Source organism: Salmo salar, chromosome 05, assembly GCF_965601325.2.
Source record: "Salmo salar chromosome 05, fSalSal1, whole genome shotgun sequence".
Taxonomy (NCBI): domain Eukaryota; kingdom Metazoa; phylum Chordata; class Actinopteri; order Salmoniformes; family Salmonidae; genus Salmo; species Salmo salar.
This window is the reverse complement of record NC_138295.1, coordinates 83,120,798-83,133,116: the sequence shown is the minus strand read 5'-3', so window position 1 is coordinate 83,133,116 and position 12,319 is coordinate 83,120,798. Positions and strand designations below refer to the sequence as shown.

At 44.8% G+C, this 12,319-nt stretch overlaps 1 protein-coding gene across 1 annotated transcript in view; it reads left to right on the top strand.

The window, feature by feature from the left end:
• The first annotated feature begins 570 nt into the window (after positions 1-570).
• The window catches only part of pgcp (Plasma glutamate carboxypeptidase), a 33,219-nt gene continuing 21,470 nt past the window's right edge, over positions 571-12,319 (top strand). The window contains exons 1-4 of the mRNA NM_001140442.1: positions 571-676; positions 1,169-1,607; positions 2,404-2,611; positions 2,922-3,129. Of these exons, the coding sequence (NP_001133914.1) occupies positions 1,169-1,607; positions 2,404-2,611; positions 2,922-3,129 (855 nt within the window). The 5' untranslated portion in view covers positions 571-676. The remainder of the gene's footprint in view (positions 677-1,168; positions 1,608-2,403; positions 2,612-2,921; positions 3,130-12,319) is intronic.

Genomic DNA, 12,319 nt, shown 5'->3' with positions numbered 1-12,319 from the left:
AGTGGCATGATGAAGTAGTAGTCATGGATATAAGCACAGGATACTGATGGCAACATAGTGTTACAAAAGCAGTGTTGTATGTTATGATGGGAGACACTACTGAATAAACAGTGGCTTAATATTAAATAGTAATCAAATGTGCTTTCTTCTCTCTGGGTTGGTTGTATTTCTGATAAGGCTCCAACATATTGTGTCTGTTCTTTGGAATGTTGACACTTACAAAGTAAATGTGAGAATATAACTTGCAGCACAAATACCATATGTGGTATCTCCGATTTCATGTGCAAGCTGAAATAAAATGTAAAAAATATAAATAGGTTTTGTTAGTTTGCGATCTCTGATCAAAACACAAACAGGCTGCTGTGAGCTAAACGTTTGCTCATGCCAAGTCATGCAGAAAGAAAAGCAAAATGTCCGCAGTAAACGTCAAGGGTAGTAATTAGAGCAGACGAATGTTTTTTTTTTTTTTTTTTTTTACAATTTAGTAAAGAAAACACAGCAAAATGGAACTGTCAACGAAATTGAAAACGCATGGCTGTCCCTACTGAATTGCCGTAGTCATTCAAATATCACGGAAGTTATTTTGAAATTGATAAATAGCTAGAAGGAATAACATATATTGTGAATTATTCCATCTGTGAAAACGATCAGCAATTTACCAACTAACTAGAGGAAGGTTTGTTCTTTTTTGTGTCCTAATTTAAAAGTCCTTTCATGTTTCGCTAGTTAGGAATCACAACGACTGACATAACGTTAGCTATACGGATGCTTGTGGCTTGCTTCCTTGTTTTGCTATGCATTTCACTGCGTCAATTAGCCGACTAAACTCTATGACTGGTGTGGACCGACGTCACATTTGTTTTAATAAAAAAAAGAATGATTTGAGCACCCAAAGAATAGCCTGCAAGTACACGGAACAATGTCTCTGAAATCTGTAGTTATTGAAAAAATGAGTTACGTCGGAGCTCCAGTCCGCCCATACTTGTCTCCGCTATACCTCAATACGTTTCTGTTCACAGTAATGAAGTAAACACTGGCACGTGTAGCGTGCTGTCATATTTTAAGCAAATTAGGGAAATGTAGTGCAGTCTGTGCATTAGCGTAAATAGCCTGTTGTCACGAGGAAAGTATTTGTAAATAACCTTAATATGTTCTTGTCTGCCTCCAGATGCAGGGCCGGCAGATAAAACGATGTGGCCTTTTCTCACTGACTCTTTTGGCCACATTTCTCCATTGTAGCTGTTTGCCACACAGTACTGGTGGAAAGCCATTTCCAGAGACCGCTAAAGAAATTGCCAGCTATACAAAGGTAGCCAAGAGCATCATAGACTTGGCTGTGTATGGTAAAGCCCAGAACCGCTCCTATGAGAGACTGGCAGACTTCACAGATACAATAGGGAACCGTGTCAGTGGCTCTAAGAACCTGGACCTGGCTATCAACTACATGTTCAGTGCCCTGAGGAAGGATGGGCTGGAGAACGTACATCTAGAACCAGTGAAGATCCCACACTGGGTCAGGGGAGAGGAGAGCGCCATGATGCTACAGCCCCGGAACCACACCATGGCCATCCTTGGACTGGGCAGCAGTGTGGCTACACCCCAAGGAGGTAGGCCTATGGGCAATTCCACAGGAATGAAATTACCCACGTTATTTTTCAATTAAAAATGTTGTACCAAGCAAAAACCATTGATTTCAAAGTTTAACAAACCATAGAACTCTATACACAAGGACTACTTTGAGCAATTTCCACTGAACATTTTACAAAAATTAATTTACAGGAAGAACTGTGCAGATACAAAGTTTGGTAACAGAATAAAACTGAGGGAGATTTTGACTAATTCTGTTACCAAACTTTGCATCTGTTTTCCAGTAAGCGTTATTTTTTTGTATTTTTACTGTGTGAATTGTTCAATGTAGTCATTGTGCATAGAGTTGTATGGTTTGTTAAACTTTTAAATCAATGGTTTTGGAGTCTCAGCGTAATTCCTTTACTGTGGAACTGCCCCTATGTTCTGTAGCGATGAGTTGTATCACTCAAGCCTAGACAATGCTGATGGTGTTGCCAATATTTACTAGGCCCCAACTCAAGCCAAGGTGTAGATATTTAGATGAATCTTCGACTGGTGCACGGATGTATTTTTATATAACCTTTATTTAACCAGGCAAGTCAGTTAAGAACAAATTCTTATTTACAATGACGGCCTACCCCTGGCCAAACCCGAATGACGCTGGGCCAATTGTGCGCTGCCCTATGGGACTCCCAATCACGGCCGGTTGTGATACAGCCTGGATTTGAACTAGGGTGTCTGTAGTGACGCCTCAAGCACTGAGATGCAGTACCGTAGACCGTTGCGCCACGCATGTCACTTTTTTTGTTGCTTTCGGTCTCCTCTTCGGTTCAGGCATTGAAGCAGAGGTGTTGGTGGTGGAGTCTTTTGAGGAGCTGAAAAAAAGGCAGAAGGAAGCCATTGGGAAGATCGTGGTGTATAACCAGCCCTTTGTCAGCTATGAGGAGACTGTGCAGTACAGGGAGATTGGGGCATCCAAGGCAGCTGAAGTAGGAGCTGTGGCTACTCTCATCCGGTCCATCACACCCTTCTCCATCAACAGGTACTGGATGGGTCACAATGATCCAATGTATCCCTTCCCGTATAATGCCAATTAGTTGAATGCTTTACTAAGGCTGGGACTGCATGTTGCCATCTCTCTTCCTGTCTAGTCTGACTGGATGTCATTTTTGTCCCACATTTCTAGCTATTTGTGTATTCCATATACTTGTATTCCTCTAGTACACCTTTTTATATTGTTTTAAATTGACTTTTTGAAAGTGTGTTATCATAAGTCATTTATGGGAATCCAAAAGTAGTACAGTGCCCTATTTCTGCAGATAATTTCTAACATGGGTCTCTCTGTGTTGCAGTCCTCACACAGGCTGGCAGGACTACCAGGAGGGAGTGCAGAAGATCCCTACCGCCTGTATCACAGTGGAAGACGCCATGATGATGGCCAGGATGGCTAAGCGAGGCCAGAGAATTGTGGTCCGACTCACCATGAACGCCCAGACCTTCCCTGACGCTGACTCCTTCAACACTGTGGCTGAGATCATTGGAAGCGAGCACCCAGAACAGGTAAGCTACGAGAAATGTCCCATTGGGTCTAAACCATTTGTATAAATTGCTACCCCCTTCCTAGGCTACCTGGGGCAGCAGGTTAGAGCGTTGGACTAGTAACCGAAAGGTTGCAAGATCGAATCCCCAAGCTGGCAAGGTAAAAAAATCTGTCGTTCTGCCCCTGAACAAGGCAGTTAACCCACTGTTCCTAGGCCGTCCCTTAACTGGCTTGCCTAGTTAAATAAAGGTAAAATAATAATAATTATACAAATGTTTATTTGATCCGTGAAATTTACATTTACATTTAAGTCATTTAGCAGACGCTCTTATCCAGAGCGACTTACAAATTGGTGCATTCACCTTATGATATCCAGTGGAACAACCACTTTACAATAGTGCATCTAAATCTTTTAAGGGGGGGGGGGGTTAGAAGGATTACTTTATCCTATCCCAGGTATTCCTTAAAGAGGTGGGGTTTCAGGTGTCTACGGAAGGTGGTGATTGACTCCGCTGTCCTGGCGTCGTGAGGGAGCTTGTTCCACCATTGGGGTGCCAGAGCAGCGAACAGTTTTGACTGGGCTGAGCGGGAACTGTGCTTCCGCAGAGGTAGGGGGGCCAGCAGGCCAGAGGTGGATGAACGCAGTGCCCTTGTTTGGGTGTAGGGCCTGATCAGAGCCTGAAGGTACGGAGGTGCCGTTCCCCTGACAGCTCTGTAGGCAAGCACCATGGTCTTGTAGCAGATGCGAGCTTCAACTGGAAGCCAGTGGAGTGTGCGGAGGAGTGGGGTGACGTGAGAGAACTTGGGAAGGTTGAACACCAGACGGGTTGCGGCGTTCTGGATGAGTTGTAGGGGTTTAATGGCACAGGCAGGGAGCCCCGCCAACAGGGAGTTGCAGTAATCCAGATGGGTGATGACAAGTGCCTGGATTAGGACCTGCACCGCTTCCTGTGTAAGACAGGGTCGTACTCTGCGAATGTTGTATAGCATGAACCTACAGGATCGGGTCACCGCCTTGATGTTAGCGGAGAACGACAGGGTGTTGTCCAGGGTCACGCCAAGGCTCTTAGCACTCTGGTAGGAGGACACAATGGAGTTGTCCACCGTGATGACGAGATCATGGAAAGGGCAGTCCTTCCCCAGGAGGAAGAGCAGCTCCGTCTTGCCGAGGTTCAGCTTGAGGTGGTGATCCGTCATCCACACTGATATGTCTGCCAGACATGCAGAGATACGATTCGCCACCTGGTTATCAGAAGGGGGAAAGGAGAAGATTAATTGTGTGTCATCTGCGTAGCAATGATAGGAGAGACCATGTGAGGATATGACAGAGCCAAGTGACTTGGTGTATAGCGAGAATAGGAGAGGGCCTAGAACTGAGCCCTGGGGGACACCAGTGGTGAGAGCACGTGGTGCGGAGACGGATTCTTGCCACGCCACCTGGTAGGAGCGACCTGTCAGGTAGGACGCAATCCAAGAGTGAGCCGCGCCGACGATACCCAACTCGGAGAGGGTGGAGAGGAGGATCTGATGGTTCACAGTATCAAAGGCAGCAGATAGGTCTAGAAGGATGAGAGCAGAGGAGAGAGAGTTAGCTTTAGCAGTGCGGAGAGCCTCCGTGACACAGAGAAGAGCAGTCTCAGTTGAATGACCAGCATTGAAACCTGACTGATTTGGATCAAGAAGGTCATTCTGAGAGAGATAGCAGGAGAGCTGGCCAAGGACAGCACGTTCAAGAGTTTTGGAGAGAAAAGGAAGAAGGGATACTGGTCTGTAGTTGTTGACATCGGAGGGATCTAGTGTAGGTTTTTTGAGAAGGGGTGCAACTCTCGCTCTCTTGAAGACGGAAGGGAAGGGTTGTACCCATCAATTGTCCCATTACTACTAGTTTGATGGTTGTACCCATCAATTGTCCCACTACTACTACTACTACTACTACCACTATTATTACTACTACTACTACTACTACTACTACTACTACTACTACTAGTTGGATGGTTGTACCCATCAATTGTCCCATTACTACTAGTTTGATGGTTGTACCCATCAATTGTCCTACTACTACTACTATTACTACTACTACTAGTTGGATGGTTGTACCCATCAATTGTCCCATTACTACTACTAGTTGGATGGTTGTACCCATCAATTGTCCCATTAAGAATCACCCATATTAGCAATCTTATTTAATTTAGAACATTTTAAAATGTACTAAAAGGGCCTCCCGAGTGGTGAGCGGTCTAAGGCGCTGCAGTGCTTGAGGCGTCACAACAGACCCGGGTTCGATCCCAGGCTGTGTCACAACCATCCGTGACTGGGATGCCCATAGGGCGGTGCACAATTGGCCCAATGTCGTCTGGGTTAGGGGGAGGATTTGGCCCGGGGGGGCTTTACTTGGCCCATCGCGCTCTAGCAACTCCTTGTGGCGGGCCGAGCTCCTGCAGGCTGACCTCGGTTGTCAGTTGAACGGTGTTTCTTCCAACACATTGGTGCAGTTGGCTTCCGAGTTAAGATGCGTGGTCTAGCAGGTCATGTTTCGGAGAACACATGACTCGACCTTCGCCTCTCCTGAGCCCGTTGGGGATTTGAAGCGTTGAGACAAGATAAAAAAAAGAGTAAATTATTATTAAAGTGTGTACTAACAGCATGGGGCTGCTTTTTGCTCTATGTGAAGCATTCCAATCCTCTCCCATTTTGCCATTTGTCACATCTGTTTCTCTTGTACATCCAGTCCAACAAATCCATAGACTAGGCATCACTTTCCCCCAACAGATGCACTGAGGTATGACCAGGACTAGGGTATTCTGTCAGAGGTAGGGAGGGAGCGGGTGACTAATTTCACATAGGTTTGACACATGCTCTGTGTGTGCTGTAAGGTCAGCGTGAAGGCCTGAATCTCCTCTCCCCTGGGAGCCAATTAGAAGGCAGGGACGGCAATGGGATGTCAGTCAGAGGAGGATCATTCTGTAAGGTTCTGTCCAGTTACACAGCATTTGTCCGAGCACACTGTGAGCCGTGTCCATGGAGTTTCTCATTAGTCATGACCGGACACTGCTTGTGTCGCTAATGTCACCTTATTCCCTATATAGTACACTACCGTTGACCAGGGTCCCTAGGGCTCTGATCAAAAGAGGTGCACTATGTAGGGAACGGGGTGCCATTTGGGATGAGATTATTGCCTGGACGAGGGCTCTTTGCGGAGATTTGCCATTTCATCCTGTCTCTGCTATAGCTAACGGTCTTCTGTCTATCTAAGCTTCTGATCTGTTAGCAAGAGAGCTATGAATTTGTTCCAGGAGGATGTTTCTTTGTTTGATTTGACAAGGAGATTTGTCACATTCTGACAGTTTTGTCAGCATTAATCTATTCTGAAATGAGTACGACACCTAAGGGGATCCCTCATTGCATCTCATGTTCCCATTATTCAATCCCCTCAGATCTACAGGAGTGAGTAGGGGATGTACTAGGGGTTGATTTAGGAGTTTAGCACTAGCATCCCACAACACTTCTATAGCAGATTCAGCCCTCTGAGACTATTCTGTAGTCACTAGCATCCATTTACATTACATTTTAGTCATTTAGCAGACGCTCTTATCCAGAGCGACTTACAGTAGTGAATGCATACATTTCATACATTTTATTTCATGCATAATTTTTTTTTGTACTGGCCCCCCGTGGGAATCGAACCCACAACCCTGGCGTTGCACACACCATGCTGGCATTGCAAACACCATGCTCTACCAACTGAGCCACAGGGAAGACCAACACTTCTATAGCAGATCCAGCCCTCTGAGACTATTCTGTAGTCACTAGCATCCCTCAACACTTCTATTGCAGATCCAGCCCTGTGAGCCTATTCTGTAGTCACTAGCATCCCTCAACACTTCTATAACAGATCCAGCCCTCTGAGACTTTCGGTAGTGCCATGCCCTGTCAGTAATGCTTTTCTTCGGTGCTCTCTCTGATTTAAAGGGGTTGGGTTAAATGCGGAAGACACATTTCAGTTGAAGGCATTCCGTTGTACAACTGACTAGGTCTCCCCCTTTCCCCCTTTCCTCTGTTTGAACTGGGTCCCAGATTGCGTAAGGAGGAAGGAACGTAGCTGTAGCTCTCTCTGCTGACGTAAGAGACTCCTTGTCTTTAGTCTGCCTTTTCTGGGTTGTCATCTCTACAGAGGAAAAACACAACTGGGATCCCTAGGAAACACTGACACTATGGAACGTCATTCTGTGTAATAAACCTCACTTCCTATTATTCTGAACTTTTGACTAGGCCAATATAACTTTTTTATTTTATTTCACCTTTATTTAACCAGGTAGGCAAGTTGAGAACAAGTTCTCATTTACAATTGCGACCTGGCCAAGATAAGCATAGCAGTTGACACATACAACAACACAGAGTTACACATGGAGTAAAACAAACATACAGTCAATAATATAGTACAAACATAAGTCTATATACAATGTGAGCAAATGAGGTGAGATAAGGGAGGTAAAGGCAAAAAAAGGCCATGGTGGCAAAGTAAATACAATATAGCAAGTAAAACACTGGAATGGTAGATTTCCAGTGGAAGAAAGTGCAAAGTAGAAATATAAATAATGGGGTGCAAAGGAGCAAAATAAAATAAATACAGTAGGGGAAGAGGGTAGTTGTATGGGCTAAATTATAGATGGGCTATGTACAGGTGCAGTGATCTGTGAGCTGCTCTGACAGCTGGTGCTTAAAGCTAGTGAGGGAGATAAGTGTTTCCAGTTTTAGAGATTTTTGTAGTTCGTTCCAGTCATTGGCAGCAGAGAACTGGAAGGAGAGATGGCCAAAGGAGGAATTGGCTTTGGGGGTGACCAGAGAGATATACCTGCTGGAGCGCGTGCTACGCTTGACTACATGAGGGAAACGGTATTGTCTCTGTTCTCCGCTCTACTACAGGTCTTGTGCTGACGCATCATTCTGTTCTGAAGAAGATAGCATCTCTGTATGGAAGGTGACTCATTTAGCGACCTCAAAAACAGCTTTTACTTTTCTCTGGAAAGTCCCTAAGCCAAGCATTCCAGTACCACGTTAATTGATTGAAACATTGTGACAGTAATCTTAGTATGAGTCACAGTGTCAGTACGCTGAGTGTGGGTGTTTTTTACTGTCTTTAGCTGCTGTGTGTCAGATGTCAATGATGCGTTAGCACAGCAGTGTGAGTCACTGTCCTGACTCCGAGTCATCCAGTCATGGGGCAGGGAGGAGCACTCCAATCATGTGTTACTTGGTAATTGATGTCATCAACGAAAGATTCTAAAGAAGAGACCGTTCTGTTCTCTTAAAACAATTCAGAGTTCTGACCTACATTGCCTAATAAGTAAGTAGCCTTGCATGAGCCTTGGCTTTTGAGAGTCGTAACGGCTCATAGGAGCAGGAGCCTATCTCCTGTTTCTGTAGTGAGGCAGCTTGATGTACCAGTACACCTCCTGGACAGGACACTAGTCTAGCGCAGGGCCGAACCACCAATCTATCTCCTTAATGCTGAGTGCCAAGGAGAGATGCATTGGGTCCCAGTCTTTGTTATGACTCGGTGGGGGATGGAACTCCCAACCTTTTAATCTCAGGGCGGACACTCTAACCACTGAGTGGGTAAAAATCAATAAGTCTTAACATTGACTTCTCAAGTCATCTTATGTAGTTTACATGGAAGCTTAGATGTCAAGGTAGAGCCCTCGAAAGGTCTTATGTAGTTTACATGGAAGCTTAAATGAGCGTTTTCAAGGTGGAGCCCTCAAAAGGTCTTATGTAGTTTACATGGAAGCTGAGTTGTCAAGGTGGAGCCCTCAAAAGGTCTTATGTAGTTTACATGGAAGCTTAAATGAGCGTTGTCAAGGTGGAGCCCTCAAAAGGTCTTATGTAGTTTACATGGAAGCTGAGTTGTCAAGGTGGAGCCCTCAAAAGGTCTTATGTAGTTTACATGGAAGCTTAAATGAGCGTTGTCAAGGTGGAGCCCTCAAAAGGTCTTATGTAGTTTACATGGAAGCTGAGTTGTCAAGGTGGAGCCCTCAAAAGGTCTTATGTAGTTTACATGGAAGCTTAAATGAGCGTTGTCAAGGTGGAGCCCTCAAAAGGTCTTATGTAGCGTCTCCTCTCCCGACGAAGAGGAATAGAAACCTGTCTATGGTAGGGAGGGAGGGACACACTGTCCTCCAAAATATATTTGCTTTGGTTTGGGAGAACGTGCCCATTCTGTCCTGTAGTGTAAGTTGCATAACCTGTGTGAACTTTGCTGTTGACTGTGATTTGGTCTGTTCCATCATCAACAGTCTGTTTGATAGTTCCCTATATGGATATAACCTAGAATATGTAGGAAGGGCTAGTACAGATCTTGGGCTCTAGTGGTATTGCAGTGGAGGGCTTTATAATGGAGACATGTATAAGGGAATTGTAGGCTTTGACTTTATTCCAGGAAAATCTGAGGCCTGTATAACATAACTTTTACCCATTCCTAATGCATGTGCAGACCCTCACGCACTTCAACCACACTTGTCTGGTCCACTTTACTTATTTGAGCCCACATGGCAGTCAAATGTGTTACTGAAGTAGTTAGCCTACATGGGTCTTTACAAGGTTAAAGAAGGATTCAGTCTGACTTTTCACTGTGTGCTGATAGTGATGGTGAGGACTGAGGATGTTCCTTCCCTCATTGTTCCACTACTCACGTCCCACAGACATGTGAGGTGACAGACGGACGCCTTCCTTCGTCTGCTGTAATTACAGAGGGAGAGGGACGTTCTCCTCCTCCGCAGTCTCTACCGACTCCACTGCCATGTTTAATCTGGCGGAGTTATCAGCTCTAGCTAGCTAAGCCCAGAGCAGAGCCAGAAGCCCGGTGGATATACCTTCCTTGGCTCGAGGGGAGAGCTAGGCAGTCGGCTGCAGGCGAGACTCGTCTACAAGTGTCAGGTTATCACAGAGAAGTCTTGGGTATATCCTGAGGAGATTGCTACTGAATCCCCATACACTCCATTCATCTCCTTCTGCCAGAAGCACTTTGCAGAAGGACAAGTAAAGGCCAATGACAGTTTAAAGCAATCAAATTGTAACTCATAAGATACGTTCACCTTACTGAGTCTTATCAGTAATAGATGTACGTGACTTAACTTTTGTTCCTTCAGTTTGATTTTTCTCAGACAGGCTGCTGTTCTTCAAGCCCATTTCCTCTGGAGTCTTTGAAGCAGGGGTTTCTGGGTCAGAGGAGTGGCTGTGCTGTAATGATGCGTGATGCCCATTACAATGCCACACACAGACTACACTAAAGCCCCTCTCCCTCCTTTTTCCTGCTTCCAGCCTCTCCCTTCCAGCCTCTCCCTTCCAGCCTCCCCCTTCCTCCCTTCCAGCCTCTCCCTTCCAGCCTCTCCCTTCCTCCCTTCCAGCCTCTCCCTTCCAGCCTCTCCCTTCCAGCCTCTCCCTTCCAGCCTCTCCCTTCCAGACCCCCCCCACCCCCGGTTCAACAAGACATGTAAATCTGTTCAGGTAGTAACTCCCTATTTCATACAAATGTCTCCCTGCTGAACACTGCTCTGATCGCAGCCCTGCTCTCTCTCTCTCAACCCTACACACCAAGAACCCTGTATTCTCTTTACGGTGTTTGATGCTAAATGGGACTGAGCTTAACTTAACTCCCCTCCTACAGACGCTCAAGGACAGTCAGATTCTGCGTTATCTCCAATGCTTTAGAGATGCTTTTAAATTTCTAACAAATAAAGCAAATGCGGCCGTGTCAGCGTAATTTCATGGAGAGAAAGTTTAAAAGCAGAGAGAAAAGCCAGAGCTCAAAAAAATAACTAAATGGAGAGCTTCTGCCAGACTGGAAAGCTCCATTCTGTTTTTTAAGACTGTCTTATAAAATCATTTTTTCCCCCCGTTTTGGTTATTGTGGTCAGTTTTATTGAGGTTACGTCTAAGCATAATAGGTCACAGAATGAGCTTGATCCTTTGTTCTGAACACCTGCCACATCTGTGCTTAGGTTCAGTGACCACACCTGGTCCGCTCATAGTTGGCTCCTCGCCCCACAGACACACGCTATCCATGAAGTGAATAGCTCCCCTTTGCTAAAATGATTTATGCAGTGTTGCTAACTGTAGGCTATAAACATGCCTCATTCATTTGTCCTGATGTGGAGGCTACAGTGCTGTATGCAGGGTATGGCTGGGACTAGAAGTTGTTCTATCTATTCCCAGTTTATGTAGCCTATTCGGATTCAGGAAGTAAACTTCAATAACAATTAAATATGTGGAAAACTGCATTTATTTTCAATGACTTCTCAATAAACTGAGTAGAAGCTATTTATTTCCAAATTTTTTTCTCAATTTTTGAATTTTAAATTAAAAATCACTTTCTGAATTGACTGCCTTCATTTTCAATTGATCCCAGCACTGCTATTCACTTGCTCAGTCATTTGTCTTCTGACAAAATAGCCTTCAGAATGGTCTGTGTTGTGATTTCATCTGTCACTCAGGCGTTTCATGGACTCTTTTGTCCCGGCAGAACAAATTGATCCTCGGCTTCTCTCTCTCCTCAGAGGCAGCAGTAGTTTGACTGGCACCACATTCAGACCAGAGTACAATTACCAGGATATATCAAGGCAATTATCTTCTCACTGACAGCTAAATTAAAGCTTTAGAGTTAGACATTTAGCTGTTCTCTTTGCTGAGAATATATAATTATTCCATATACATGTTGGCCTAATGTAATTATGTAACAAAACATATCATGCATAGGCTATATTCTATTAAAACTAGATCCACTTTCCCTATATGGCCCAATGTGCTACATTAACAGAATACCAGGTATTATTTGTCATGTAATGATTTTTTTCTCTAATAATAATAGTTGGCTGTGGCACACAGTATGGGACCTGTAGTAGAGATAATAGTAGGGAGGGTACCTCCATTTGTTGGCTAGGCTACATAGAAATGGAATCACTAGAATGGGAAGAGGTTCTGTGTCCGTTCTAATGATTCCATTTCTTTGGTAGGCTACTGTCCTCTGGGACTCGCCCTGTCATAACCCTTCAATAACTCCACTCTGTTGAACAGCATCTGTCCTGTCATAACCTGTCATTAACTCCCCTGTCGTGAACATCTTCTGCCCTGTCATAACCTGTCATTAATTCCACTGTGTTGAACAGCCTCTGTCCTGTCATAACCCCTCATTAACTCCACTGTGTTGAACAGCTG